The sequence below is a fragment of the Numenius arquata genome, chromosome 15, assembly GCF_964106895.1.
Source record: "Numenius arquata chromosome 15, bNumArq3.hap1.1, whole genome shotgun sequence".
Taxonomy (NCBI): Eukaryota; Metazoa; Chordata; class Aves; order Charadriiformes; family Scolopacidae; genus Numenius; species Numenius arquata.
In genome coordinates, this window is record NC_133590.1 from 5,661,750 (window position 1) to 5,687,344 (window position 25,595).

The following is a 25,595-nucleotide window of genomic DNA, read 5'->3' on the forward strand; positions in this document are numbered from 1 at the left end:
GCTCGAGACACTTGACAGGTACACAGCTCTCCACCTTTCTCCCCTCAAGTTTCAGAGCACAGTAATTAGGTACTAGCAAGGCCCACAGCATGTTTGTCCTGCAGTGGCTGGCAAATCTCTGCTGCAGAATAACTAGAGCACATTAGCTGAAGGAGGAAAACAAAAAGTGGAAGCAAGCAAGCCATGCCATCGTGTGAAACTTATCTATTCTTTTACTTTGATTTTTCATATACTCCTGACGACAAGTGAGAGAGATTAATTTAAAAGCTTATTAAAATCATGTTGTTTTCCCCAAAGTATATACATATGTTTTGGAATTTTCACTCTTGCTATCTGCAGCAAAGTTACAGTAATAAAGAAACGGAGACGAAAACCCAACAAATTCTACCTGGCAAACAGCCAGAGCTCCAATTACAGCAAGCACTATGGGAATAAAAGTAATAGATTTTAATTGGTGCCCAAGGGGAAAGGTCAGTATCCTTGGAACAATGGGAGTCTTTGGTGGTAATTGACTGAATGCTCCTGTGAGAGCTTGTAAATGTCAGTAACACACTTGAAATGTTAGCAAAAGGAAAGGTTTGGTATCCTGGAACATATGGAAGAGTTTTGCTGGTAGAGGTATTATAAAAAGAGAATGATGAAATACTTTAACAAGGGATGTGACTTGGAAGATAGCTCTCAGCTTCAAGGTTTGAAATGCCAGACACCTTTCAAAAGGTGTGAGAGAAATTTATTTATTTTCAAAATGAAAAAGGAATATTGCAGTGCACACTGGTGTTAGACACGCAGGGGTCTGGGGCAGCAGATGATTTGTTAACTTTGCCCACTGCTACACTGGATGACTGACTTCAGCTTTCTTTATCCCTCCGCAATGGTCTAGTGCTACTCTTCTCCCAAGCAGGCTTTGAATAATGTTTCCTTCTTTCCTTTCTGCTTTTTTTTTTTTTCTTTTTTTTTGTGGTGAAAAGATTTATTCTTTTTTTAGCAATATAAATGAAGGGTACAAACTTGCACGGATGGGATGCAGTTTGGGATTCCCTGCCAGAAAGGTACGGTATAAAAGGAGAACAGATCTTCCAGAATTAGGAGAAAAGATGATATTTTTTTTTTGGCTTGGATTTCAACCTAAGTCTTGTATTCAGTTCCTGTCTTTGCAGCTGATTATTTTCTGACCTTAGCAAAACATACATTTGATCTTATTCATGAACTAGGACTGACAATATTTCTTCTCAAGTACCAATTAACACAAAATCCATAAATGACCAAGAGTCTCAAGATGTAGGCAGAGAAACTGTTACACTTTCTTCCCCAGTTGATAGAGTCTGGCTGTCTTTGGTTCATCTGCAGTTGTTCTTTACTTTATGGGAGATAAACAACATTGCACTAGGGAAGGCATATGGATGTGTTTGCATTTCTTCCCCAAGTGCCAAAAATTAAGAACAGACTGCTGCCATTCAGGTTTGCTATGCTATCGCATTCATTATTTACCATTAGTAATAAACGGGAGACAAGTTGAGCACCAGAACCCAAAGGAACAGATTGCTGTTCAAACATGGAGAAAAAGGTTCTTAAATTATAAGTAGGACAGAAGTAGTTTGGGCTTGATGCAGAAGGATGAGTCACAATAATATGATATTAAGCTTTCAGTCCTGCATAATGTCCAGGAACAGCTGTCAACCCATTGCCATGCCTATTATTAAGGAACTACTTCTAGTGGGTTGTCTTCACCAGAAAGCTACATCCAGAGTAGGTGACACGCTCAAGAGTAGAGTTCACAGAAAGTGTTCAACAGAGTAGACAAAGAAAGCCCAGCATCCACACCACATGCTCAAGGCTAAATCCTTCCATGCTCTAAAAAGTATTCTGGCTGGGAAAAAAAAAAAAAAAACAAACAAAAAAACAACCAACCAACACAAAAAAACCCAACCAACCAAACAAAAAACACCCCCAAAAACCCAACACACCAAAATAACATTCAAACTTTGTGCCATTTGCTGTGCAATGCAGCCCTAAAACAGGGAAAAGTGATTTCTTTTAATCTTGTCTGCTGAAGCCACACCTCCTAATTTTGGAGCAAGATTAGTCATCAAAAAAAGAAACTGTTTCTGTTGTTAACTGTGCAGTGCCATGGAGAATATATCCCATTGCTTTTTATCTGTATCTTTGGCCTGTGTGGAAAAAAAATATTGATACAAGCACATAAGCATCTCATCACTCAGCAGGAGAGAGAAATGCCTGAGAAATGTCCACAAGCAGGGAATTCAAGATGCAAGGACCAGATCACAGTTCATTCTCATGTTTCAGGGACTCATGTCTGAAAGTTCTTGCTACATCTAAATTGCTCACCTATCATAAATTACTTAAACTTCAAATATCATTCTCTCCTTTTTTTTCCATTGCCGTTTGTTGTCTGCTGAATTGCCTTCTGATTCTCCTTATTACCTCTGATGAAGGAATAGGGTATATGGCACTGTAGACTGTGAAGAGGTTTTACGTGTACACAGAGACATACTGAGACCTAAATACACATAGGCAGAGGAAAATTCAGTGTTCTACTGTATTGAAACTGTTAAGGCCAGACTTTTAACAATGAAAGAATAAGCAAAGTGATTAAGAATATAATTTAAGCATCATTATTAAGTTCCATTGTTTTCAGTAGGATTTAACTTGGTAAATCTCTTAAGAATTTAAAAGTGGAAATTTTTCAAAACAAAATTATCTTAGCTTTTCACCCCCAAACATTGTTTAACTTAACATTGACCTCCAAGACAGAAAAGCCTCGGAAAAAAGACCCGACTGGATTGAATAGGAATAAGCACTTTCAATCAATATGAATTTTTTCTTTCTCTAAATAGCAAAATACATTATTCATAATGTTCTATATGCAATAGAACTCTTCATAAATTTGATTCTTTCCTGTCAAATAATGTGTTAATTTAAATGTTTATCTTTTGAAAATATACCACCACCTCCAGTTTTTTAACTGCACTGGCAGTTTAAGAAAAAGCAAGGAAACAATGTATTTGCTCCCAAATGTATGAAAACAGTTGGCCACACTCAAAATTTACTACAAAGTATTTCTCTCAAATCCTTGCACGTCTTTCTTAGCAAATGTACACAAAAACACTGTGAAGGCATTAGTGTGACCTGGACAATCACCACGGTCTGATTATCCTCTCCTATCAATGAAAAAATTATTGGGAAACAGTGGTCTAGGGCATGATCCATTGTATCAGAATACATAGCAAGAACTCCTCCGACAGTTTTTTATGAACATAATTTGGTCTACTCAATTAGCGTCAATCTCCTACACTGCCCTCAGCACTGTCTCCAGTCATTGCCATTTTCACTGCTACACTTCCTCAAGTCTTCTCTCCTTTGCTGTCACTTTTCCCTAAAAAAAATTTCTATCTTTAAAGAATCACTGACCGCGATTCAGTACTCCTGAACATGGTAGAAGAGACTCCTCCACACAAAAACCAGGTTCGTGCAAATCTGTGGGAGACCTGTGCCCTTCTGAAAGCCAAGTCATGGTAAACAGAAGGATAATTCTGTGTGTTCCTACCCCCAAGCATCTGTATACCATTATTCTCCAAATTGTAGTAGGCATTGTATTTTCCTTGCTCTCCATGTCATATGCCCTTCCTAAATGTTTTAATATTTTTTTTTCCTGCTAAAGAGAAAAAAGTGGAGAGATAGGAATCAAAAGACTCAAGAGACAAAAATATGGATTACAGTGCCTTATTTCCAGTAAGTTTTGACCCTTGAATTTTGTTTTGTGTTATCTGTGACTCAAGATTTTTTTTTCCCTTCTCTGGCTCTGGGAAATCTCTCTCTATCCCTGCAACAAGAATCCTAAACCTTTCACTTAGTGGCACTAAAAGGAAAAACCTCTACATTTTTTTGCAATATTTTTTCCATACCAGACACTGAATTATTCCCATTATCTCCAAGAAGCTTGGCTGCTTCCGCAACGACCCATTACTCTCGATATGATATATAAGTCATCCCTTGTTGGTCTCTAATTCTCATGTCATCTGCATACAAGTCAAATTCCACATTTTCCTAGCAGTAGACAACTTTGTAATTACATCCATTAATCTCTGCCATCACCCCCCTCTCTCCGCATTTACCAGCATTTATCCATCAAAAGTTTCATAATCAAGAATATTTTTCTTGTGTATTTTCTTCACTTTCTTCTCCTTGTACTCCAAGTACACCTAGACAGAAGGTGCAACACTCAAGTATCCTGTCATTTAGTCATTCACTTCTTTATAAGAACACATCTAGACTACAGAAGGAGCAAGCAATTGCAGTCTGCTGATAAACGTGCCCCACAGATTACACTATCTGCTAATTAACAGATACTACATATGACTTTGTTGTAGGCCTGGCAAGGGAGGTTGAGCTCAGAGCTTCTGTGGTCAATATTCAAACATTTGTAAGTTTTTTTACATTATCAGTTCCAATCCCCAACACACCAGCCATCATACGGTTATGCCACAGCATTATGCTATTTTAATCTTTAAGGCCAACTTCTGAAGTCATATAGTAACAAGACAATATCCACATTTCATGATCAAAGAAGTATGTTCCTACCACAACACAGCAGAGAAAAGATATAAACGTGAGATTTAGGTATGTTATCCTTTAATGGACCAAAACCCAGAAGGTACATGAAAACAACCCTGCTGTACATATTTTTAGGCCAACTTTATGGGACACCGAACAAGCTGATTTTCAACTGCTTGGGGCTAGTTTTTCATAGTAAAAAAAAAAAAAAAATAATCAATATTATGGCAACTGGCTTTTTTCCTGGTTTAAACAGCCTGTCTTATGGAAATGGATGGAGCTACAAGTTCCACAGTAAGACAGGTTTGGTCTGTAGTTAGACACATTCTTCCACTACCATCAATCCCTGCTGCCCGTATTTGTGCTGCAACTAACAACATATCGTTCCTCTGCTCTCTAAGCTGCTGACATATATACTCCCTTGCCAAAAGGGATATCATCTGTTCCAGAATATTCAAGTAAAACGCTGAGGAATTAAAAAGGGATAAAAGAATTGAAGGACATTCAACAAGAGATTATCTTGCATAAATTTTAACTGTTCAGTTTGAAGAAAACAGAGATTGGAATCAGAATGGAAAGAACACTTTTGAAACCCTCAGCCTGGGTGAATCTTAGCTCTAAAGCTGAATTCCACAGCTCATGCTTCCCTATCATTAGTTTCAACACTCAGTGTGCCCTTGGAGACTTCTGTGAGATACAACGGCTTACTGTAGCACTACTTTGAGTGGGAAAATGTCAAAACTGCCACTATTTTTGATAGGCTTACAAGAGCAGCAGCGGAATAAATGGGCTTTGATTTCACTTCATATCCAAGAAGAGATATGGATGTAGAATAATGGCAAGGGCTTTGCGTGTAATGGCTATTGTGAGAGCTGTCATATACTATAGCCATGAATCAGGAAGTTTGGTACTGAATGCTGCCAGACACTTCAAAAAGTCAAAATACTCACTTTGAAAGATGAGAGTCTGTCTTCACTTTGTTAACATGGACCAAATGCTTGTTAATTATTGGTTTCCCATGAACTCAGTATTAAAGACTAACAATTACAGCACCAGCTCTTCAGTCACTGCCACTTTACAGGTCTTCATTGATTCCACTGAAACTCTACTGAACTGCAGCTGTCTTAGAACATACCTAAAACATATGAGGAACAATCTACATATTTGAACTAATAAAAACAAATACTTTGGCTTTATCCTTGTTTTCATATGGGGTGGGGGGCAGAAAAGACAGTCTTGTGAATTGGAAATCAAGTCTATACTTGATTATCTGGTGCATAGGTAGTAGCATTAGTCTTGAATCTAAAGATACTACAAGCAGAAGTGAAATTTGTAATATATGTATTATCATAAGGATATAACACTTTCCAGTCACCACAAATAGCGGCTTGTAAAAGCAGTAGATTTATTCCATCACTATTGCTGAACTGCAGAAAATGAAACATTTCTCAATTCAAGGGGTGAGAAAGCCCTTTTCGGTGAGTAGTGTTTACATGTGTATAGTGTTATCAGAAGTCCACTGATCCACCCCTACATTCTAAGATAATAATTCTGACTTTTGCAAGTTCAGGATTTCAACTCTTTTCTGATCAGGAGGCCAAATCTTAACCCAAAACTACTGAATGAAACAGGTGTAGATCACTATATTTAGAGAAAAGATACAGGTGAGGAAGAACCCCTATGTTCTCCCACTGGAAGACCCTTGGAGAAAAGGCACGTGTAGTGATCTACCCCAAACTGCCTATCAGATTAGCAAAAACACCCAATGAATCCCACCCTGCATTCTCTTGACTCACTCTCTCCAAAACATTCTCTCTGAAATAAAAGTTGAGGCTATGAAGAATCATTACCTGTGGTCATAGCATAGAAGATATTTAAAACAAATCTGGGGGCTTCTTCTTGTACTTTCCTATGCTATACAGCATTTAGTCCAAACAGAAGTTTTCATTTCTTTGAAAAGCGTTCCTCCCTTTCAAAAGGTAAGAAAATACTTTCATGAAACATCTCCTTGAAATCTCCCAGGCATAACATCATTTAAAAAAAAAACAAAACAAAACAAAAAACCAACACAAAACCACCAAAAAACAACCAGCATTCACATCTGTGAGACAATGCCTTTTTGGTCTCTTATGACTGTCTCTTTGAAGGTGGCACTCACAGCCTGCAGCTAACAAGGACCTTTCCTTCCAAATGAAAAGAGAAGAGCAACAGAATAATTGATTTTATCTCTGCAAGAGTGGACTGCAATAGCACTTTGGGCTATTGGCATGACTGATCGACTGTAGACCCGAGGTCTCCCACTGTGCCTAATTTGCTAAGGATGCCATCCCTTGACAGCCACAGGATCTGGCTCAGTCTACAGTGAGGTGTGCTTAGAGCTCTGCTGAGCTCTAACCTCTCAAATATAAACTGATGGTCTTCACAATAAGATTTACAGAGGCCTGAAGATGCCACTAGAAATAACTGTTTTTCCTTGAGTAAAAAAAAAACAAACCAAGACCCACCATCACATCAGGATTCTGAAAGCTTCCATGGTGAGACAGGTCAGAGGGAGGATTTTTAGAAGTTTTCCCAATCCGATTTCAGCAACTGAAGGTAGCAGCTTCTAGAGAAACAGCAATGTCAGGTGGAACTGTTCATCTCTATGCTATGGACACTATCCCCAACTCCCATGAAAGCAGCTGCAAAGGCCAGTGTAAAGCACACAGTCCTAGGTCTTATCCTTTAGACAACTGGGCAATTTACATTCCAAAACCAGAACCTCCCTGAAGCAAATGAACTCTTCTAATACCACAGGATACAAAGCAGCACTCAATCATACCCATTTCAGCTAATAAGGGTAAATCTCCTGTCTTGACTGATAAAAACATTTGCCAACTATTCTCTCCACCAATTTCCACTCAATGCTAGAAAGAATCGAAGGCTGGGCCACCGCTCCTTTCATTTAAAACTCATTAATAGAAATGAATTTGAAGTAGTTAGGGGTCTAGCCAGCATTGAAACCCATGCAATTATATTTACAATAAACACCCGTTATCTTGGAGCTACACACACAACAGGACAGTGCTCAACACGCTGTGATAAAGGTGTTAATCGCAACCACTATATAAAAGAAGAGGAAGGCATCTGTAATCCATTCATCTTTAATGAGAAAGAAAAGAGAACACTATACTGCAGAGCAATTAAAATGTGAACAGTTGGAGGAATAAAGGGAAAATTCAAGGCAGGCCTGCAGAAAGAAAGAGGGAGAGAAAAAACCAAACCAAACAAAAAAAAAACCTAACACAAAAATTCAAACCTACAGAAAATATCTGATGGGCTAGTCCTATTAATAGCATAAAAGTTGCTGGCAGATACTATCACCCAGCATTTTATTAACTGGAGATACACAGATACAAGAGGTTTGAAAGTACAAAGAACGAATGGGCTGCACAAACTGTCTCTTTGCAAAGAATACAGTGTGCTTTGTACAAGGATACGGTGTCCAAATTAGCCAGCAGCACTTCTTGAGTCAAAAACCTCTAGTTAAACCAATTGTAGAGTTCCCACCACCACTCATTCACTTTTTATTTTTATTTGCATAGGTCTATGATTTTCTATGCAATGCTTGAAAGTAACCTATCTGAAAGACTTTTATAAAGAAAGATCATAAAACTTAGTGCATGTGAGTTTCTAGGAAATTGAGTCACAAACTTTAGCAAAAAGGGATTTAAGATATCAACCTGGACTTCTATTTTAGTTTAACTTTTAACCCACCACTGCATTATTCCCAAACACTATTTCTTCATGTAGAAGCATTTAAATCAGTTTATTTCCCCTGACAAAAGGCTCTCTGCACCTAACAAATAAACCAATGTTGACATACCTAAGCCTAGGGATTTATTGCACACTGGGGATTCTCCATTCTGGAGACTTGTTGACAAATACTCAAACAGGCTCTGTCTCTTTGGCAAGACCCATGCGTTACAATTTTTTTCGCCCCTGATCTGCGTCATCCGTCATACAACCAGGTAGTACAGTAATTCAGTGAAAGGAGAGAACACTGAAAAGCAGGGTTTCCACCTCTCTTATTTCTAGGGTTTATACATCACTATGTCACTCACCAATTTCTGTGATTTCCTTAAGAAAATACTATAATTCAGCAAAATACCAAGTAATAGCAATAGGTCATCAATTTAAATTGTAAATAATGGTTGAATTTGCTCTCCTTTTTATTTTCAAAGCACTTTTTTGTAATATGACATTGCCTGCAATGTCTGGTTACAGGATTTCATTTTGTTCAATAGAGACAAGAATTGGAAGTCGGGAGCTTTTAGAAGGAAATTGGCATTCACAGACTGCGGGAAGCTCAGCAAATCCCATGTATTTATGGATATATTTTTTTTTTTTCCTAAAGGGGGAAGAGCAAATAAATTATAACAAACAATTTATTCAACACGTGTTGCTGTTTGTTCTTTTCCAGAATGTGAAAATCATCAGAAATTCATGAACAAATCTATTAATTATTTGAATAAATCCAATTACATGCATTCTACAGTTCACTGTTCCAAACGCTCTGCTTTGCAAGGAACAGACAAGACTACGCACAGCATACACTTGTTTTTTTCATTATAAGGAATCAGTCTTGAGTCAGCAAATTTCAACATTTACCTTCTGTTTCAATGAGACTTATTTCTTTTTCATAAGAAGGCAGCTTCAGTAAGTTAAGTACATGCTGGCCCCACTAATGAATCACTATTTTAGCAAGGTCTCTTGTCCAATAGCTGAAGAAGCCTTTTCTCTCTGCTATGGAATGCCTTGCAGAACAAAGAACATCTAAGACTGCAGGTGTACTCAGAAAAATCACTTACCTCATCTAACAAGTATTTAGGGAACACACACTGTTAGCATCTGCCCAGTATTAACTGCAGCAGTGAATAAACCCTTCACACAAACAGTACAAGTGTTATAAAACTAATGGATTTAGAGTAGTTGAGTCCTTCATTTAAAACAAAACAAACAACAAAAAAAAAAGAGTCTGCAACTACCCACCCAGCTCACATTAGTGAAAAAAGATGCAACTTCCAGAGTAACCAGAGTTTCTCACATTTTGGTGAGGAATATCAGGTTTCAGAATACATAGGTTCTTGGTGGCAAAATTTGTAAATATGTTTCCTTCCACTTTCCATTCCATATCAGGTATAATAAAGACCCTGCGTTTTAGTATTTTTGCTTTCACTACAGAAATATTTTCAGCGTGGAAGTAAAATACAGATCTACACTCTCTTCGCTACGCCCTCTTAATCATGGGGGATCAGCTCCGTGCTTAATGTTAAACATTTATTGGAGGAATGGCCTGACGCTTTACAGAAATAGCTTAAGGAGGGCCTCCAAAAGTTCTCCCTGCAGGCCTAATTCTGTTCCTGCTGAAATAAATTTTGGAAAATTAAATCTTAAACCTTTACATAGGTCCTTTCATCCCAGGTGTTGCAGCTCTCCTCTGGCACTGTCCCATATTGATTATAGGCCAACTTTAGTGCAGTCTGCTGCCAGAATGGGCAGTTCTACGCTTCCACCTGAAAGCTTTTTCCTTTCATCTATTCGGGTTTTGAACTGGAAAGGGATTAGTTTTCAGGCAGATTAGTCCTCAGTCCAGCTCACCAGATGGCTACACAAACAAGGCAAGGCAGTGCAAGGAGGGGGAGTGGGAAGGTGCAGCCAGAGGTAGCGAAGGATTTTCAGTGCCAGTCTGCACTTAAATTGGCTTAACATGCTTGCAAAACCCTAAATTTCTTTATAGGTTTCTCTGTACCAAAATAGCTAAGGCATCATGCAGATTTTGCCCAGCTAAACCCCTTCTTAGTTCTAGAGAACAGTACTATTACGCTCCAACAAACATCAGGCATGCTTACATATAAATGCTCCACACCATAGTTTCTGTGCCAGGACAACCACCTTTCAAACCTCAAAGCTGAAGGACATTTGATTCTTTAGGTTCTAGTGTAAAGCTTTATATCTTCTTCAGGGTCAGCTGCAATGAGATGACCTCTCTCCACTAATCTGAGACCATTTAATCCCAGTCCTGACTTTCATCAGGAGACTTGAATACAAACTTTTTCTTGTTTGTTTCAATTAAGGTCATTTATCTCTCCACCCCTACACCTTTCTTCTAGTCTTGTATAATCAAACCAATATAGGAATGTATGAGGAATCAATCAAGTGGCATTACAAAGGTAAGTGGTAGTCAACTTCTTTTTTTCTGAGGGTCTTCCAGCAAAACCTAAATTCATCAGAATAGGTAAGGACTAGAATTCCACAGCTATAGTCCATTAATCAGAATACCGTTAAGAAAGCACTTGATAGCTGTCTTGTTAGGACCACAGGAGGCAGCTGCCTGTGGCAAGGAAGTGAAATGCATGATCCCAAAAGTCCACTCTAGTTTTATCTTCCAGTATTTGCAAACACTGTTTTACCAGAGGAAGGAAGAAAGTCCTTGAACATCAGTCAAAGATTCCTTGGTTATGAACAAAACATTATTCACAGGCTCAGGTGAGGGAGTAGAGAGTGGGATCAAGTATACCCTGTCACGTGTCCACACCTCAGCTGGTGGTACGGACTTCCACTTACAAGTAGTTGGAGAACAGCATGCGACATTAGGACATGATCTGTATCATCCTAGGGTCAGTCTTTAACAGGTCAAATGACTCATGCCTAGAAGCGCCTGTTTCTTTTGAACCAAGAGTTAGACGTGAACTACAAGAGTACAAAGCTAAGCATTGTGCTCTCTGGTTAGGACAGCTCCCTCTTCCTTTCACAGTCTGTCTTAAAGAATACATAAATGATTCAGTATAATGAAAACAGCATCATAGTGACCTCAGCTGCCCAAATATACAGAGACGAGTCTTCACTAGCATTTTCTGCCGATGCAATTCAGCTTTGCCTGGAATAACTTGAACTATCCACTAAGACAGAAAGCAAGGAGAGAAAACTAATGTAGCCAGATTCATATTCCCTCTGGTAGAGGAAAAAGCTGGAGTTGGGCATTCCACCCACTGCGTGTGCAATGCAACATCACAGCTAATAAATCAAGAGGACAATGGTGTCTCCACTGCCATTTATTTAATCATGTCTTGATTTTATTTTCATTCTTTTTTTTTTTCTGGACCAACATAGGAGGAAAACAAAAATGAAATTGCTAATAATTTCAGGATGATTTAAACCACTTTCTTGTTTCCACACCAAAAGACCAGTAGTAATACTAATTGCCTACCACCAAATGTGAGAGTTAAACCCTTTTTTAAACAGCACACAAAGGAGAGTCTTAAACGATATTGTTTACTAGCATATCCATATGCTAGCATACGTGAAACTACAAGTCTTCCTCATCATTATGAGCTGTGCTTCGTCACTTCCTATTGCATACCTCCAAATTACAGAAATTTTGTCAAAAACTTATCTCAAAGGTGGCATCAGATTCCTTTTATGAATATGTCAGTGTTATAAATTCTTAGTAAACTGTTAGTCAGTAGCGTGCTTGCATGATTAAAACCTTCTGGGTTTTGAAAGGCATTTTCTCTGTTAGAATTTGTCAAATCCTGTTCAGTTCACTATTGGGAGCACTTAAAAGACAAATAATGTTACATACAATCTGGCCACTGTAGAAGCATTTCTGCTGTTTTAATGAGTCTCTCTCATTTTCAGACAAGAGAAGTGATCATCATCCAGAAGGTAAGTAAACAATTAAATGCAAGATACCTATTATACCTATCCATTTAATGGCCATCTTTTGCTAATGTATATTCCCTAAAGTACACTGGTAGGTAGTATAGGTGGTACAAGCTGGCTTACGTTTTGGTAAATCTACATATTCTTTCAAGGGGAGAGAAACAGAAAGAGAGAGTTTATGGCCATTTAAATAGTAGCAGATATTGAAGAAATTGGGAAAGATCACCAGCATCATAAAGTCAAAGCGAGCCAACCACATTATCACCTACCTTACGTTTGTTTGTTGGACAAACATACAAGTAGCTCAAAATAGTCTTCAGGCCAACTTTATCATTCAATTTTTCATACGTTGTCCCATAATCTGTTGACCTACAATTCAAAGAGAGATTTCATAAGTACAAACACTTAATCACAAAACCACAAGTCACTTGGCGGCTTTTCAATATAAGTCATGCTTTACATAGCGGAATGGCTCTCTAGAGCTTTTTGAATGATTCATGTAGTATATAATGATACTTAATTATATACACACAGCATCATGTGAGTGCTTATAATTTGCATTTACATTAGATTAGGAAAAATTAAACTAGCATCTTCCCAAAGCATTTTAAAATAAACATGTACAATAAGAAATGATAAATTCTGCATATAGAAGATGATAATGATTGTCAGAAATGCCGAATAGCAGACAGCAAGAAACTAAAGTTATCAATTCATTGTATACTCCAAGCTTAGACTAATTTTGTTAAGAGTCTTTTCTCAGCATATTCCAAAGTAGCTGCTCCAGCTGACTGTTCAGTGAAATTAGAGTTTAGTTTTTTGCGAAAAGCAGTTATATCCTTTTGAAAACCTAACTACATAAGCATTACACCTACAATTTATATGTTTTCTTTTCACATGGACAAGCAGAGAGTGTGGACACACATGCTTTTTTCTAGCTTCAAGAGCCACCATTCAGTAGAGAAAACAATATATTTCTGATTTGAGGGTTTCCCATAGAGACACTAACTACATGTCTTGGGGAAAAACAAAACAAGTAAATAAACAAATATATGCAGAGTTCCTGTTACATCTACTCTAAACATGTTACTGGAACCAAGATCAATTATCAGCAGAGGGTTTGTTCGTTATGCAGCTCATGCTTGCCTGAGTTATGTCCTAATATCCAGGGGATTTAGATAATCAGCCCAAACCAGTACAGCTGGTATCCACAAATTGCAGAAAAGTGGCATGTACCTGGGTAACAGAGACATTTAAACATATAGCATACTTTGCAGATAATGTAAAATGTACAAATGGGTCCATGCAGAACTTCACTTGCAAGCAGTAACATGAATTTTCCCTTCTGCTAATCATTCCAAAACCAGTCACAGAATCACAGAATAGTAGGGTTTGGAAGAGACCTCTGGAGATCATCTAGTCTAACCCCCCTGCCAAAGCAGGTCCACCTAGAGCAGGTTGCACGGGATTGCAGCCAGGTAGGTTTTGAATATCTCCAGAGAAGGAGACTCCACAAGTTCTCTGGGCAGCCTGTTCCACTGCTCTGTCACTCTCAAAGTAAATCAGTTTTTCCTCATGTTCAGATGGAACTTCCTGTGTTCCAGTTTGTTCCCATTGCCCCTTGTCCTATTGCTGAAAAGTGTCCTACCACTGAAAAGAATCTGTCCCCATCCTCTTGACACCCAGCCTTTAGATATTTCTAAGTATTGATGAGGTCCCCTCTCAGTCTTCTCTTCTCCAGGCTGAACAGACCCAGGTCTCTCAGCCTTTTCTCATAAGAGCGGTGGCCCAGTCTCCTGACCATCTTTGTAGCTCTCTGGTGGACTCTCCCTCCAGTAGTTCGTTGTCTTTCTTGAACTGGGGAGCCCAGAACTGAACACAGTCATTCTAAAGTAAACTCTAGGTACCCGTTATTTTCAAGTTTTCTCCTGTCTGGGAAACAACGGCTAAATTCACAACGCTATTTATTATACTTCATATCTACAAATTTTGGGGTTTTGGGGTTGTTTTTTTTTTGTGCAAGGTGTGGAGGGTGCTTCATTTCTGGGTCAGGTTTTACATCTACGTTCATATCACACGTAGATGTGTGATTTCAGATTTTGCAATCAGTACATGACTAAACCAAGAAGGCAGCAGTTTGGGTTTCTACCCACTAAGATGAATTGCACTAAAATGTCGATTTCCTTTTTTAAACTTGAGTCTTTCTATTCAGGAACTTTATCAAAACATTTGCAAGTATCTGTCCTGGTCATATAACAATTGACCTATGGTCTATGACCACAGATTCTTCCCCCCTGCCCCGACCTTCCCCAAACATTGGCACCCCTGTGCGCATATATGGCCTTTGGTGGTTAGAACATGAGCGTCAAATTCTCATCTACTGATTGATCTTTCCCTTTATAAGGTCATCTCTCTCAGGAGCACATATAAACTAACCGAGCTATTTCCTCCGTGGACAGAGGAGGCTACTTTTACAGTTATTCTGTTACTCAATATTTCAGAGAGGTTCCAGCATTCAGGTGAAGGGAGCCACAGCAGGATGCTGAACACAGCCCGCCAAGGACTGCTGGCTCATTTCCGTTACCCCATCTACCTCACCACCCGGCCTTCTCAGAAATTACTATTTCTACTGCAGTCTGACCAAAACCTATCCTTTTTGAAGTTGGGGCTGATAAAAACATATAAAGAATATAAGGACTAAAGTCTGACCTGCTGAGCTAAGAAAAATATACTAATGAAGTAATGCAGCATTTCTTTATAGCAGTGACAGTGATTTCAAAATGGGACCCTTCAAAAGGGGGCAGGAGTGAAAAAAATCTGACACATAAAAGGTGCTTTGAAATTGTTAAAGAAAAGCAGCCAGTACCCCTGCCACAGCACAGGCAAACAGATGTTGAAGGCCTATTACAAATGGTAATCTTAGTCAGAATTGCCAGCCATTTCTTACTTCAAATCTCTGGGCAATTATTTTGCATTCATAGCTTTATTTACAGGTAACATTATATTCAGATGGAAACGTGTGCTTCTGTCAACATCTATAAAAGCAACTGAAAGGTTGGAAAAAACAATTTTTTTTGCACATGAACATACATACAAGCAATCAAAGGAGCTACTATTAGATCTTACTCTCATTAAAGTGTTCTAAACTAGCAATAGCCAGTCCTTCTACCTGCCCAGTCACAAGTTGTTGTAAAGGACTGTAAGAGAAGCAATTAACCTCAATTTTAACAGGGAGGCAAATGTTATTCAACAGCAGATAGGGACCTAGAAGGGCTTTAACACAAAGAAATGGTGATAGATACACACGAGAGCAGTGGAACGAAAGAACTGTATCGACTGAAACACTGCGTACATATGAAGCCTCTGTTGGGATCTAACCCAGGGGTATCACCAACCTGTATTCGTCTTATTTCTATTTGATATATATACACAAGCAGGCATTGATTAGCAGCCTGGATAATGAGCTCTTCATTTGTCTTATTAAGTGGGTATATAAAGCAGCATAAGACTCCTAACCCATGAAAACGTTATCAGCCTTGTGGTGATCCAGGAAGCCAGCTGAACCTGGAAGTGTTGCAAAAGACAGATGCACCTCAGCAGGGTGTAGACAGTAACGACAGTGTAGGATCAACAGCTTCAATCCCAGTTATCTGAAGGGGAATGGGTATGTACCAACTGACATCTCCCACACTTGGTGTGGTAGGCTGCTTCTCTGAAGCTCTGCAGAGAGAACTCAATTTTAGTGCATCTGTACAACATGAGCAGAACAAGCAACTGCCTGGATAAATCATCTGAAAGGACTAAACCCAGGACCTGTAGAGCTGAAAACACAGAAATGAAACCCTGTACCTTCTGAACCCTCTGCTGAAAAGCCACAGCTACTGAAATAACTATATGTAACTGAGTGAACAGTAAGCCCTGTTACATTAGCTCTTGTGTAGACATGCATATTGCAACGCTTTCTCAAAGTGTTTGAGGGGGATGGGGTGTGTGTTTATACACATTTCATCAAATTAATTTAAATGCCTGGGTAAATTGTTTCATTTTGGCCTGATCTGGCTTGGTACAGTTACAGGCTAAATTAAAATAAGTCCAGATGAGTTTGAAATAAGAAAGTCTGCAGAGAGGTTTGATGTATGTGCAAATCTAAATATGGAAAAAAAGGAAAAGATATGTATTAGGACATTGAGGATGTTACTGAAATGCAGATGATACTTAGTAAAAGAATAATATTCAGAAGCAGAGTATTTAGACCCAACTCTGAACTTCACAGCTGTCCCACCATTTCAGTTGTAATTGCTTCCGTTTTTACTATCCCAAACTTTACCAGTATCTGTTTAGAATCAGACTCCCTACTATTTCAGTAAATCAGAATGATTTCTGCAAACATCCAAGAAGATAAACATTTTAATTATTACTAGTCTGTTTGACAGTATAAAAAAGTACCAAAACTGTGGGACTGAAGCTCTGACTTCCCTGAGTAATAAATTAAAACAAAACTAGGAACATGTAGAATAATTTATATTTTGCAAACTATTTGCAAGAAACTTGACATTTAAATAACTTCATTATTATTCATTGACAGGGCTTTTCCCTCTCTTCCCGTCAGGGTAAATGACATTTCTATTACAGTATTATAATAAACTCCTGCACATTTTAAATAAAGTCACTGAATTCCATTAGTCCACCTACTGTCATGAATATATCTCAATCCATTCCTACCAATATTCCACAACGATAATAGGCATTCTGAATCAACCAGTAACATGAACCCTATGGAAATTTTCTTCTTTCTCAAGAAGCGCAGACTGAAATTCAGCGGACTGTCAGTTTGAATATATAGATTAAATAAATTCCCTAGCAAGTCACTGTTTACTCTCTTTTGTTACAAATTTAAGGCTGTCTGTACTTATTTTATATAAGCTGCCAAAGAATTGAAGAATCAACCAGTTGATTGTTTGGTCAAGGTTTCTTTTGCAACAAGATCCTTCCAGAACACTCCACAAGAAAAAAAGAAAAACATTACATGCAGACTTTAAGCTGTGTAACATCGTGTCTCCTGCCTATTTCAGTGCAACTTTTTTCCCAATAAACACATATGTAAACAGACGAAGTTCCTTGTTATAACACAGACCATTAAGAAACAATCACTTTAATTGGCACCATTTACTTTACTTTTTTCCCCCCCTCTTTTTCCACCAGTTATGCCTGGTTTTCACATTTTAATGTAACTGCTTCCCCCCCACCTCAACCACGAAATGACTGGCTATGGCATCATGTCCTCACCCTCCTTCCTCCACCGTTTAATTTGCCGCTCTAACTGCTGTCCGAGTGGCAGCCAGCCCTGGGAGGCAGGACCAGAAGCATCTGTAATGTGGCTAGGGAGCAGCAGAGCAGGGCAGCCTGTCACGATCAGGAGCAGCGTGAAGAGATGGGCTCTAGCCTGTTTCTCCTTCTGCACGTGAATTCACCCCTGGCAAAAGTCAGGTATTTTAAGTAAGGAACAGCAGCAACTATTAGATCATCTGTTCCAACCTCCCGCATAACTGCGTTTGCCACCTGGTTTGTCTCCAAAGGGACTGGCCAGTTGAGCTCAAGATTTGCCAGTTGTTGCTGTATTAATCTCTACATGAGCAGATTTTTGGATAGGCGGCTTTCCGATTACAGAAGGCAGAACTGTGGAGCCACAGGCTGCACTTACAAAAGGCTTTCACTGAACAAGTTTTTGAACAAAGGAGTAATTAAGACATTAAAAATGATCTTTCATGTGTGAATGTGAAAAATATTGGAGCTGGTAATTCTGGAGCGTATTTGTATTCCTGTGTGCAATGTTTTGAGCCTGTTTTGTAAACACTGCTGTACAATTGTTGACTTTTGCATTTGCTCCTTCTGGAGATCTGTGTAGGCTGAGGTGCTATACCCTCATCACTTAAATTGAAAGTCTTTCCTTTATGGTTTTATAGCCAAGTACTAAAGTTGCCCATTGATTTTTGTCATGCCACCATGTTTCACAAAAGCTAGTAACGTCAAAGTCCTCTTCAACAGCTAACCATTTAAGTTCACATGTTCTTCCTATTAAGCCTTTCCCAAGCCATTGATAGATGTCACTTTTCATCTGATACCTGTTTTGATTTAAGTCCTCCATGTGTAACCCTGCTACTTTTTCCAGAAAGTAATAATGTCTGATCTCAGCTTCTCTCTCAGGAAGGAACTGGGTTTTTTATCCTGTTCTTTATTTTCATAGAAAGTTACTCTTGCTTTACAAATTACCTTGCTTCACCTGGATGTTTCTCACCACTGGCTCTTTCTAACTTGTTGTAGAAATTCCCTAAGGCCTTGCCCATTTCTAATGGGAACTGTTTGCCTGGATCATAGAGACTGACACATTTTGAGGGGAATTTTACATTTCCACATTAAGAGCAATATGTAAACACAGTGAACCTTGTGACCTTGGATGCAGCTTCCATGCAGCAAGGAGACCTTACCCTCATTTGTGCAAGGTTCTCCTCCAAGGTCACACTTTGAATGGCTATCGGTCCCCTCCGGCACACAGGTTATCACGTTAGAAAGTCTGGGGGATTCTTCTTGTGGACTTTTTAAGGCAAAACACAGCATTTTTGTTTAAAACTCCTGTATCCCACTGAGCAGCCCAGGCCTTTCAAAGCTGAACAGATGCGTGTCCCTGACACACTGCCTCTGCTAAACGCCTTTCTGCAGCTTGGGACCAGCCATACCCTGTCTTTATGCCTCCCCTGGCCTCCTCTTCCTCACTTTATTAATAAATCTTGGCTGATTTTTAGCTATAGCTCATTTGCTTTAAGCAGGTATTAAGCTAAAGTGAAGCTAGTTCAGAGAGGCTTTTTTTGCCTTCATAAACAGTTTGATTGAAAGGGGCGGTATTAAGTGGCCTGACAGCAGTGACAAGCCAAAGAGTTGGTTAACATTTCTTTAAATGTCTGTAATGGCACCGCACATGTCACAGCACTAAAACACTTCAAATTTACCCTGGCAGGTTGAAATTAGCTTTTAAAGACATCTCCAGGGTAAAGAAAAAGAGGAAATTTCAAAACTCAAGGGACCCACACATCTCACTCCCTAAGCGAACACACTTCTGATGACTTTTTTCTCATGAGGCACTCAGCAGGCTGGCAAGTATTTCTGTTCCCGCTGTCGAGGTGGAGGGAACAGAGGGAAAGACTAGATAACTAATCCTGCATCTGAAGGAAGTCTATGACAGAGCCAACTGCAAGTCCCCTCAGGCTCCACCGACTTCCCCCTCCATCCTGACAGCACAGGTTTTCTAGGGTTTTGTGTGTGTAAATCAGGTTTGGAAAGAGCCTTAATATCAGTGTCGAAAGGCAGAAATACAAGATTAAATGCAGTCTAAATGTGCATTTTAAAACAGATTTAAGCCTCCATTTTGAAAATGTCTTGCTTCCAGTTTGAATTGTGACTAAATTTTACTAGAAATGAAGTTATGAATTTTTATATGAGTTTAGCAAAATGTGTGGTTTTTTCCCTTATGGAAAGAATATTCTCATCAGAAAATAAAGTTTCCCACATACAGAAGCCATCAAAAAGACTTAGGGGATCTGAGAGGGTAAAAAAATTACGAAGAAACAATAGGAAACTATGAAATTGACATTTCTCTGCATAATCAGTTAAATTAATTCAATTTTCTTCTTCTCCTTCTTAATCAACTTTTATTTGGAGTAATCTAAATGAACAGAAATATACACACTCAAATTTCTTGCAATTTTTGGCTTAATATAGCTCAGTTGATTATTGCTATAAATAATTTAAAGATGTGACAAGCAGTAGAAGCAGCTCATATTTTATCATCCAATGCAGAGTTTACATATTGCATTGGATAGTTAGTCAAAATCTTACCTAAATCAGAAAGAAAGGAAATATGGGGGTAGGAGGGCCAGGAGTTGTTATTGTAGGTGACCCAGATAAGCTGCTTATTTCCCCTTAAAATAATGGATAAAGAAAAATAAGTTTGGCTAACTTGTCTTCACTGCTATTTCAGGTGAGAGTTAGTAACCCAGGTGAGCAACCTAAGCAGAGAATACCTATCCCTCTGTCTCTATCATATCTAAAGTAAGGACCATCCATCCCTTTGCCTATATTTAGTAAAGGGCCTACCAGAATCTGTAGCCACATGGCTAAACCTCCATCTGCTGATGCAAGCTGTGGGTATAGGTCACCATTTTATAGTGATCCACCCTCTTATCATCTGAGGCTGTGCTGAGCACACACATAGGTCTCAGGACAACCGAAACATTATGGCTTCAGCAAGCCGCACCTTTCATTATACAACGCATCTTTTGTACCTTTCACAAGCCAAGTAGAAAGTAAACCCTTTGCAATTTGGGAAGTTTTAGGAAAACAAGCAGTAGTTCAATATGTCTGAGGCTATGAATCCCTCTGTCAAGATTAACTAACAGGTTTCCCAGAGAAGCTGTGGTTGCCCCATCCCTCAAGGTGTTCAAGGCCATGTTGGATGGAAGTTTGAGCAACCTGGTCTAGTGGGAGGTGTCCCTGCCCATGGAAGGGGGGTTGGAACTAGATGATCTTTAAGGTCCCTTCCAACTCTAGCCATTCTATGGTTCTATGATTCTATGTATACCCAAAGGAAAGAGCAAGATCGAATACTTTAGCAGAAGAAAAAAAAAAAAAAAAAGATCAAATTTGGATTAGTTGGGAATGATGCACTTTTTTCCCTCCCCTTTAACTGTTTTGCTAGTTTTAGGTATCTGCCCTGTCTTGTTTGAGTAATAATCTCCTTTTTACTGGGATTTACAATGGTTTCTCCTGCCAGAAGGCTAAGAACAGAAGATTCTGGCAGTTGATAAAAATCCACATTCAGATTCCCCAGTCCTCTCTGCCTGTTGATCAGTGGTCAGATCCTGATCACACTCTCATGTAAATCCAAAGTATTTACTATGAAGATGCACCACTATAAACAGAGAACTGGAAAGCATCAGTGATCAACTCCCTCTGGCTTGGAAGCAGCTGCTTCCAGGAAATCAGAAGGATCTTTGCTGTCAGAATGCAAAACATGAGGATTTTTCTTTCAAGTGTTCAATTCCTAACTCTTTGTGTGAAAACTAATGCACTGAGATTTGACTGCACTCTGCCCTGAAAGTGTTTTCTAGGCACTGTTTTGCCGGAATGAACTATAAAACCAGAAGTTTGCTGTAGACAATCCCCATTTTGGGGGCCACAGCTACATTCTAGAACTCCTCTCAAGCAGCGCTGTGCTAAATGACTACTTGCAGGATTAGCTCTGGGAAAGGTGATGAGATGTCTAGGGCAGAGGACTGCATTCACAGCAAAATAACTGTGGACTTACCACCTATTTTGCCTGGCTACCAGAAGCCCAGAATGCAAGACTGGCTGTTGTCCCTGAAGACAAGGTAAGGTGGCAGTAGAAGGAGCTCTGGCTTTCACCTCCATTTCTTGAGCAGCAGAGAAGATGACTCTCTAGAGCTATCCCACTCAAAACTCCCTTCCAGCTTCTTATCATCCTGAAAGACTCATCTCCAGTCCCTCACTGACAGAAGTGGCAAAAGTCAAGAAGAGTGCAGGGAGGCTAGCAATCATAACCACTTTAATTATTCTAATCCAATGCTAGGTGAAAGCCTGTAATGAGAAACAAAGGGACAATCATCAAAGCAAGACCTTCACTTGACCCTCTCAGTGAACAGACTCAAGAAGACGGCAGTAGTAGTGCTCTGGATGAAACATCAGTGCAATTTCTCCAGTTATTTCTATGAGCCATTTTGTGCCACAGTGCCTGGATGCATATGGGAAGGATCACTAACTCCCACAGGACCATAAATTTGGGAGACCTAATTTACATATACCAAATGCTGATACATTATTTACACTTATGCATCTGACTGTATGTACACTCCAAGCATTTTCTCCTTCCCTAAGTCCATAGTACTGTTTTTCAATATTTTTTTCCATTTGCTATCACAGCACTATTTTCAATGAAGGAGCATACTTTGAAAAAAAAAAAAAGCAATGAAAGTTTACTGGCAACAGGCTTATTCCTTGCTACATCAGGGAAATTTTTGGAGATTAGTGGACTATGCTGGTCTGGAAGATCTCCTTATCCAATTGACTTGTTTGTCAAAACAAACAAGCATGTTGGGATGCAAGTTTCCACCTTTCCCTCATAGGAGTATTCTCCAGCAGGTAACTGCAGCCCTGAATGAAACCATTCCCATAGGCCCAGCCTGACTCAAGGCTTATTATCATCAACTAAAAAAAAAATAAATCTCAGCGTAGCTGTGATAGATATTAAAGTTGTTTTTCCTTACATTTAAATTAAAAGATGCCTTTTAAATTAGAAGAACTGAGAATGACTAATGATTCTTCTTGCGTATGTTTAGATGGAGCAAACTGACATCACTGCACCCTTAATGCCAAATTCTTGCTTATAAAGTGGTTCTTTGAGTGTTGCATCTTCCCATTTCCACCACAGTCTGGCGTAAATCACACAAATAGCTAGGACTGTAGCCCAGTAATCATCACACTCTTAACTTTCTAATTGATGATAATGGCCAGAATAAATTTCAGGCACCCCAAGGGGTGGTTAATGGATTTTGTAGCTTGAGGGCAGAGCAACAGGAAGCTTTTCCATTAATCAGTGAGATGAGACAACCATACATGTCCTACACTCCCCACCCATCACAACATTGAGGTCATTGCAGCTTTGTTGAAAAGGTGGGTGTTGCCAGGCAAAAAAAAAACCTCACAGCAGGCTGAGCTCAGTTATAAGATTTGATTTACTAGCTCAGCGGAGCTATGTTAGCATCCATAGTCATGCTATACATCCAGAAAACTGCTTTAGCCCATCTCCAATTAAGAGCAAGAGGAGTTTTATTGTGTCATTAAAATGTTGCAGGTTTTCCCTGGCTTTTAGACCATACCCTGTAGAAGAGGCTTTCTAGCTAGCACCATCCAAGCACTTGCAACACAATACGCAATCTTTGCTCTATCCTGCCAGTGCAAATCAAGAGCCAGAAAGCTTAAAAGATCCAGACAACCCAAGACGTTATTTTCAAAATCATTGTCCAAGCCCATCGGTTGTTATAATGGAGTAACTCCCAAGGACCTGTAGCATTTTAAAACTAGCTAAAAACATGCCCCATGCATTAATATAAATTAAAGTTAGTCGGAAGATGGAATTTCCATCCCTTAGGCAATACTAACAAAAATTTTTTTTGCCCTGTTTTAAATTATCATGGTTCCCAAAATCCAGGTAGAATAAGAATACAGGGGAAAAAGAGATTAAGTAAAAAAAAAAAAGGAAAAGAAAAAAGAGTGTTTCATCCCACTAATATCAGCATTATCATCATCCATTCAATTGAACATTTTATAATACAGTCTGGCTGTCACCCCACAGGAAAAAAGCTTACAGGAAACAAGGAGAAAATCAAAATGAAACACACTTTCAGTTTCAAATCATTCTGACATTTTGTCAAGATTTTTAAAATATTGCAAAAGATTTATCTGACTAATGCTGCATTTCTCAGCAGAAAATTGTGCACTGAAAAGGTTTCAATTAGTTCTCCGAGTCCTACTAGTGAACAGGTTAAGGTGTTAGCTAGACTGTTACTCTACCACATCACCTAAGCAAGAATTTGTTGTTATTGGATTTAAAAGCTGTGCTAGTGAATTACGTGGATTACTGTACCCAAGAATCACTAATTAATGCTTTAAAGCAAGCAAATATAACGAGTGTTTTTTTTTTTTCCTTTTTAAAAGCATTTGAATGATGCAGCTGTACTGTTTGTGTCAGTTTCAAACATCATACATCACCCAGAGGCACGCAGCTTTATTTCTGCCTCTTGGTTGGTAGAAGCATATTTATCACTATGTATCTCAAGGATCAGCGGGGTTATAAAGCTTGCTATTTATAGCTACTCTTGGGGTATCAACCAAGTGACAGTAATTTGTTCCTTTGACATCTAACCTTAGGTCAACTCCAGTAGCAGAAGATAGATTTTTACAGGAAATGAAATGAAAGTACACAGCAGAAGATTAATACCGTTTCCTAAGCCTGAGGAGAACAGAATGCACGCTCCCAATCACTCTGCAGAAAAAAATGGTCAGGAGCCTGTGCTACGTATTAAGAACAGAGTGAGATGTGGTCAAGGTGAGGTGTTCAGTCTATTAGCGAACTGATACACCGGCATTTGTGCGTACAGGAATTGCAGGCTGGTAGTCTAGAAATGAGCTCAGCTCTTCCGACTCTTTGATTTTGAAAGTCATCTTTAAGTCAGTGCCAGCTACAGATAAAATGGGATCTTGCTTTTATGTTAGTGGTAAATGATAAAAAGAGTGTTAAAGCTCAGCTGTAAATTCCATATCAGAAACATCTTGCACAAGATCAAGTTACCATTTTGCCTTGCATTGCAAAACCAGCTTGTATTAATTACATTTTCTCTTTGTCAGAAAGTAAAGACTGCACACTGAAACATCTTGAAAAGATTCCTTGATACTAAAATCCTTACTGATAGGTCATAGTCATCCATTAGTCGAAACCTAAACACAAGTGCCTAAAAAAAAAGGGAATTTGACCAGTAGATTTTTTCCCCTGCCCCCCAAGCCATCTGTTTTTAATTTATTTGGAATTAAAATTATAAGGAAGGTCTTTCCAAAGCTTTAGGTGCATAAAGACATGAATTATACAATCCAGTCATTAAAATAATCCTACCAACAGGAAGTCAGCCAGGTACCTGAGAAGTTCTTCTAACTCCTTATGAGATACCTATCATCCTCAGCCACCACCAATTCTCTTAAAATAAGGCACGTCTTCCAGCATGCTCAGAAAGTCAGCAAATTTCAGCTTTGCTGACCCCTAAATCTCCTACATGACACAAGAGCTATGTAAATCCTCAAATTTATATGTAATGCCAAAGCCTACTTCCAATAGAGTCCATCACTTCCAGGCACACTACTGCTCTATGCTAACACAATCATGTAACTACTAGTGCAATGGACTCAATCAGGCTGCAATACGTGTCCCCTACTGGTGGTATGTATTATAGGTGCCCATTCGTATTCCTGTCATCGGAAGTGGACATGGCATTAGTAGGAAAGAAAATAGTCCATCATACATCATCTACAGGACAGACAAGATCTTAGTATTTACTTCCAGGCTGTGGCCAATGCAGCCTACTAAGCTCCTAACCCAGAGAAGAGTTTATCTGGCTCCATGTATGGAGTATTATTTAGTGCCACATGGAAGTACTCTATGTCCCAAAACAGCTGGAAAGAGTCACGTTAATTTCACCTGT

General features: G+C 39.0%; 1 protein-coding gene across 1 annotated transcript in view; it reads right to left on the bottom strand.

Annotated features, from left to right (window-relative positions):
- The window catches only part of LOC141472229 (VPS10 domain-containing receptor SorCS1-like), a 305,706-nt gene that overhangs the window by 160,611 nt on the left and 119,500 nt on the right, over positions 1–25,595 (bottom strand). The window contains exon 3 of the mRNA XM_074159099.1: positions 12,546–12,645. Within this exon, the coding sequence (XP_074015200.1) occupies positions 12,546–12,645 (100 nt within the window). The remainder of the gene's footprint in view (positions 1–12,545; positions 12,646–25,595) is intronic.